At 38.5% G+C, this 6,527-nt stretch overlaps 1 protein-coding gene across 6 annotated transcripts in view; it reads right to left on the bottom strand.

The window, feature by feature from the left end:
- SOX6 (SRY (sex determining region Y)-box 6) overlaps positions 1 to 6,527 on the bottom strand; it is a 375,092-nt gene that overhangs the window by 65,341 nt on the left and 303,224 nt on the right. For all 6 annotated transcript variants that reach the window (XM_009328553.1, XM_009328554.1, XM_009328559.1 and 3 more), the window contains one exon: positions 1,603 to 1,752. In XM_009328553.1, coding sequence (XP_009326828.1) covers positions 1,603 to 1,752 — 150 coding nt within the window. The remainder of the gene's footprint in view (positions 1 to 1,602; positions 1,753 to 6,527) is intronic.

Genomic DNA, 6,527 nt, shown 5'->3' with positions numbered 1-6,527 from the left:
AAGAATTTGCATGTGGTCAAGTCTGTAATAGGACTCAGCTGGCCACAAAGCTGGAATGGTATTGGCCTTGGTTCAAGGAGATATGTGCTTGAATTTAACCAGGGAAAATTTTACTCATATATTAAAGGTTTGGTTTGGTGTAGATCCATTTGGCTCACTCACTTATGAAATTACTTTTTCACATTAAAGTAGTCAGTAGAATATTCTCAATACCATAAATCACTGGTGTTAGGTATCACTATACTATGGCAACTTTGCTGAAACAGTTGGGCTTTGCTTTTGGTGGCTTCTGTATTGACCGTAACAAACTCCGCATATGTGGTAAATTTCCCTGACTGCTCTCAAGCCTGGCATTGGATTACAAGAGGTAAAATATTAGACTAATACACATCTACAGCTAAGTAAAGTGAACGCTTTGCTAAATAAATGTTAGATCTGGCCATAATGGAATAGTTTTTATTTATTAGTACTCTCAGCCTAGCAAAAAAGTGTCATGGAAATTTATCAGCCCGGGCAGAAATACCTACTCACCCACACGTTACCACGATGATTGATGATAATGAAAAAACGAATGATATTTTACTCTCATGTCAAAAAATGAAAAAAAAGAAACCCTCACCTCAAGTGAGTAAAATCTTCCCAGGCTGATTTGAGGCTAAGGACTGTGTGCCTGTAAGGTGTTAGCAGCTAGCAAAAAAACGCATTCTCTCTCTCTCTCCACAAAGTCACTATATGCTTTCTTTAGAGCTATTTTAATAGTTCTGCATTTATAGCACTATCATTCAAATTGGTAAAGCATCTAAATGTTGGTGTTTTTTTAAAGTTTGAAGTAAATTGTTTCTCAGCATATTTGGTCTCATGAAATTCAGAACAACCACAGGAGAACACAGCAATAAAAGCCAGCCAGTTCCACCCAAAGGTACTAGCTGCACCACAGATTTCAAGGAGTGCACGATGTTCATTTCAAGCTGCTGGCAAATGCCATGTTGTAGCTGCCTGGTTCCAAGCAAGTGAGAATAAGCAGGCACAAGCATTCAGCAATGGCGCAAAACCAACAAGGAGCAGCCCGGTTGTCAGCAGCTGTGTGAAATCAACAAAAGTCAAATCAATCTGAAGTGACACAATGTTTTCCCTGGAGTCCTGACTTAGATCTTATTTTTATGTGAGGCTTTTTCCAAAATTGTAGAATAAGTACAGCTAGGGATTTGTAAAATAATTAGAAGTCTCTCTCGTGCCCTAACAATATAACCTAGCACCGTGTTTTAAGACACTCAAAACTTCAGTGTGAAACAATTCATGAAATGGATGCCATTTATGCACATTACTAGATTACAAACTGAAATCTTGAAAATATCACATTTTACTGATGAATCTGTTGTGCTGCCTGTGGTAGGAAGAGGGACGCCTGATATTTTTGGAAGCAAGAAGTGAATGCTTTCTCTTCCCTTCTCTATACTGATAATACAGCACTAAAACTGAACATTTCATTTGAATATTGAAGAACTTTCATGTGGTTCAACTTCCAACTGTAAAACAATTAAATAGACCATTTAATTTCACTGCCCTTTTCAGACACTGACTTTTTTCTTTACTGAAAAATACCTTAACTTGAGTTACCGGGCTGGTCCCTCTCTTCTCATTTTTCATCCCAGTGGGTGAGAGTGCCCCTGTCGTATTTGGTGGCTGTGGAGTAGATGGCATTTTGGCTCCAGGAGAAACTTGCATGCTTGCCAGCTGAGCTGCATACAGTTGCTGGAAGACAAGAAGATATACAATGTATTCCTGCAAAATTCTTAAAAAAGAAGCTGTAAATGTACATAATTTTTATTGCTCTGCTGTTTCTTCTCTTAAAGGAATTATAGTTTTTTTTCAGTACTTTCTTGTTTGTGGTTTTTCCCTTCCTGTTCTTTTCAAAGAGAAAAAAAAAGACTGGAAAACTCCCCCACACCAATATCTTTTTTCTTAATTTGACTTTTAGCTGATTGGTTTTTTTCCCTTCTTGCTAATGATGGCCATGGTAATGAGCAAAAGGTTATAGTGTGCCTGAATATTAAAAACAAAATCGGCAAAATTATAAGGCTGGTTATGAAAAGGAGGTATAAACCCCTGTCAGAAACAACAATGCTTCAGGTCTTTCTGTTCTTACCCAGAAATTACCCACCAACTCCAAAACCTCTACTGGGAGCTGACTTAGAAATCGTTTGCAACCAAAAGGCAATGCTGCATCTTCTCTAGATAACAATGAAAGTTAAAATAGGCAACGGGGTATGCCTCCATCTCGGTGTACAGTGATTGTTATAACTTCTATAAATGCTAATAAGGAATGAGGCCTTAAAAATGCCTGTAAATAGTGATGAAAAAACAAAAACACCCTCATGGAACTTTTCAAAAAGTTTACCTGAAACATAATAAAAGACTTGTACATTAAAATAAACTATTCCTACCAATCTGAAGTGTTTACTGAACAAAACCAAATAGGTATAATTTCCTTCCAGTGACCAAATTTAAACCCTCACCTTGAATTAGCATCAGCAATAATTCTTCTACCATAAACAGGGAAGATCCTAATCCCTCTTCTACACATAAATCTATATAAACTTTGCCTTATTAGTGAGAAAAAAGCCAGGTGGTTTGTATGTAATTTCCAACATTACTATCATTCAGATGGACAAATAAAAAAAATTACAGTAATCAAAAGCAGACCTTTCAGCACATATAATTAAATGAAAGCTTAATAAAGAATAATTTGCAAGAACCAGATGTGCTTATGTCATAATTGTTGCTTTCTTTGGAACAATTTTTCTAATATAACAAGCCTCCACAGAAATGAAAGTTACACAATACTGTAAGCTCAGTGACTCAGTGGCTAGACAAACGCGTGAAGGAGGGGCAGAGTCAGAACGCTGGGTGACAAATGAAAACTCTTGTTTGTTTGTTTGTTTGTTTGTTTCCTGCCACCCCTTTTCAATACCACACAGAGGCTACAAAAGGATCACAGATTAATATTTTGAAATCAATGGTGTTTAAATATTTTGGCTAATGTACTATTTTTTCCTGCACTAGAAAGCTAGAAAAATTGAAAATAGAAAAAATTCCCAGCTTTTGATGATGTCCTAGAGAATGAAAATGAAGCATTGTAAACAATAGTAAGTGGGTTTTTTTCCCCTGCTACTGGGATCTTATCCCTTTTAGCATATTCTTTAGATCAGTCTATGCTTGCTTAAGAGGATGCTCTGCTTATGTGAGAGTAAGAAGCACATTTCACACGTCTAAAAGCCTGCACTTTCTCAGCTTAGAAATAATCAGGCACTGTACTATGACAGAGACGATACAATAAACTTGAATACAATTGAAAGACAAAACCCAAAGATTATCATGGCCTTCTCGGTGTTCTGTACTTTGTCTATTAAAATACTTTTCCTTTTTTTTTTTTTTTTTTTTAAATTAGGAACCTATTTAACATCTACTTTGACCATCTGGGTGAGATGACTTAGATTTTAATAAAAGTAGACTAAAACTTTATTACTTAAGTAGTGTGTATTGCACTTTCAAGAGTGGGAAAGGAATTCTATGTAAAAACAAATCCAAGTTTATTAACTAAAGTTCAAACAAATTTCCTTCTCCCTTCTCAGGTAAGCCATCAGGGCAAAAAGGTGGAGTATGAGATGAGTTATTCTTTCTACAAAATTCAGTCTTTCTTAGAGGATAAAAGTTGATAGTCAATGATGGCAAGTAGCATAGTGCGGTGGGTTGACCCAGGCTGCCAGCTGCCCAGCCAGCTGCTCTCTGCCTCCCCCTCCTCAACAGGATGGGGGAGAAAATAAGATGGAAAAGCTCATGGGCCGAGGTAAAGACAGGGAGATCACTTGCCAGTTATCATCACAGGCAAAACAGATTTAGCTTGGGGAAAATTAATTTAATTTATTGCCAATTACAATAGAGTTGGATGGTGAGAAACACAGACAAAAACTAAAATCCCCCATCCCCGCCATTTTCCCAGGCTCAGCTTCACTCCTTCATTGCTGACTCCTCCACCTCCTCCCCTTCCAGCCTGGCTGCTGGCAGGGCTGCTCCGCACACATTGTCCCTCATTCCTCACCGCCTGTGCGGTGTTTTACCCTTTCTGGAGAACATTTTCCCAGAGGTGCCACCAGCTTGGCTGTGGGCTCGGTGGTGCCCTGTGGGGCCGTTGTGGAGCTGGCTGCCCCCGCAGCCCCCCCCCACCCCCCCCACTGCCAGCACCTGGGCACAGACACCAGGCGTGCATGGCAAATGGAGCTTGTAGCCCAGTTAGCCATGACAAGTAAGCAACGGTGCGTTTATCATCTCTAAAAGCTGCAGCCCATGGTGTAGCTGTATCTTGACTGGATATCTCAAGATCAACACGAAGAGAGAGACGCGTGACACCGGTCGGAGGAGGGCTCATTGGTGACCTGGTACCTGAGTCCCAGCAGGACTGGCAACTGAAACGTCCACAGCACTTTAAGGGTCACAGAGATAGCAACAAGAAAAGTGGGCTGTTATAGTGACTATCTAGGAAACTGATTTTGGAAATGCAAACATTAAAAGCAGAATAAAATTAGAGTCATACACCACTCCCCTTCCAGTGTGTTGAGGGCTGTATTGGCTGTACTGCAAGTAGCATGAGGAAAAAATGTTTGTAAAGGAAGACAGAGAATAAAAGAAATTTTGTTTTATTAAAATTTTTTTTATAGGTGTATGCGTATAATTCATCACTGGGTTACTTACTCCAAGGACATAGTACTGGCTTTAGCCTGGCATTTCTATAAATTTGTTTTACACCATAAAAGCAAATGTAAAAATAAGTAACAGTAATTAGCCTTCTGCTTTGCTTAGACTTTGAAACAAAGCTGTTCCACAAATGAGTGCAAACCTTGCAAGAATTCGCACTAGTGCTAGCAACACTGCCGTGTGCACTGGGAGACTGTAGAACTTCTTTTAAATACCAGTTTGTATGGGAAGCTAGCCAGTCTGGAAAAATATGTGCATGCCACCATTGCAGGGATAAAATGGATATTTTTGCAAAATACCACTGTTGTGGCTTGAAATGGCAATTTGGGACCTCACATTGAGATGGTCAGGTTGTGAAGCTTTTATTTGCAGGATTAAGGAGGGGAAAAAAACCAAACATTGAATGAATGTTGATTGTTAGCTTTCAATGCTCAAAAGCAAAAGTTTCAATGGAATTTTTTCAGTTGAAACTTTAACCTACCGACTATTGAGTAGTGATTAAAAAAATTAACCTACCTCAAACACTGAAACATATCTTCTTTTCAATGTATGTCTAGCACATAAAGAGAAGAGCATTTCATAACCCTTATGCCAACCACTGACTCAGGAGGCTCTTGATTACAAATTAGATTATTCAAAACCATCAAGTGTTCATGATTGTTTTAAGAAGCCTTAAAAATGCATAGCCTGGGTTTTATTTTTTTAAAAGGTCACTAGGTTAGATTCTTACAATCCAGTTCCTGGCATCTAAATATAAATAGTGCTGATTTTGAGTTACTGAGTGCTCCTGCATACTTAACAATGTTGAAAACCAGCTCACTTAAGGTACATGAGCAAGGATGTAGTTTTACAGTTTTCAGAACCAGGTTTGTTCTAATGTCGTGATCTGACACTGAAGAGTGGGGTTTTGAAATGTCGGAAGTCTCACTTAAGGCAATGGCAAGTGAAGTCTCACATTTAGGCACCAATGAACTTACAGGCTTATGGACTTAAGCACTTGCTACTGAAACTCTATTCCAGCTGTAATCAACTAAAAATCCAAGGGGAATTTATGAAAGTTGGAGGTCACTATGAGTCTGAATGATCTTCATCTACCCCCAGAAAAATTACAGACGAGTGGGAAAGTGCTGTATTCAGCATGTGTACGGCACAGCACAAGGACATACTGATTTTTTTTTACCTGGAAACAGCAGAATTCATACTAAGTCTTTGCTATAGCTTAGAGCTATCATTCAAGAATTGAATAACTAACAAAAATAATAATGCAGGGATGGTGGTGGTGGTATTTTCTGCTTCAGAAATTGCCTATGGCATTTGATGAATTATTTCCTTTTCACTCTTTTTATAAAAAGTATCATCCACGATATAAAATTTGTTCAAAAAAACCTATGAACTAATAATAGAGCATCTTGACTGATCCAAATGTTAAAAACTTTCTTAACGCCATCTAAGTTTCACAATACCTTTGCGAGATATTTTCACGATACAGAAGGATAACTGCCTTCGCTGCCAGTGTGCATTCATGCCTTGCCAGAAGACAAAGGCCCTGGGTTTACACATTCCTCTCACAGGTTTCAACATTTTTTCAATAGTTTTTCAACTAGTTTTTTCAACTAACTTTCAATAATCAAAACTCTTTCATTAGTTCAGGTCCCTTTCCCGTATGACTTTTCGCCTGCACGTAGGCCTGTGACATTCCTAGATACGTGCTCTGCCGAATGACACTGAGCACAGCAAATGAGCACAGAACAAAGCTTTCTATGCACCAGATGTTT

The sequence above is a fragment of the Pygoscelis adeliae genome, unplaced genomic scaffold (assembly GCF_000699105.1).
Source record: "Pygoscelis adeliae isolate BGI_AS28 unplaced genomic scaffold, ASM69910v1 Scaffold166, whole genome shotgun sequence".
Classification (NCBI taxonomy): Eukaryota; Metazoa; Chordata; class Aves; order Sphenisciformes; family Spheniscidae; genus Pygoscelis; species Pygoscelis adeliae.
The sequence above is the reverse complement of the archived record's forward strand: the minus strand, read 5'-3'. Positions and strand labels throughout refer to the sequence as shown.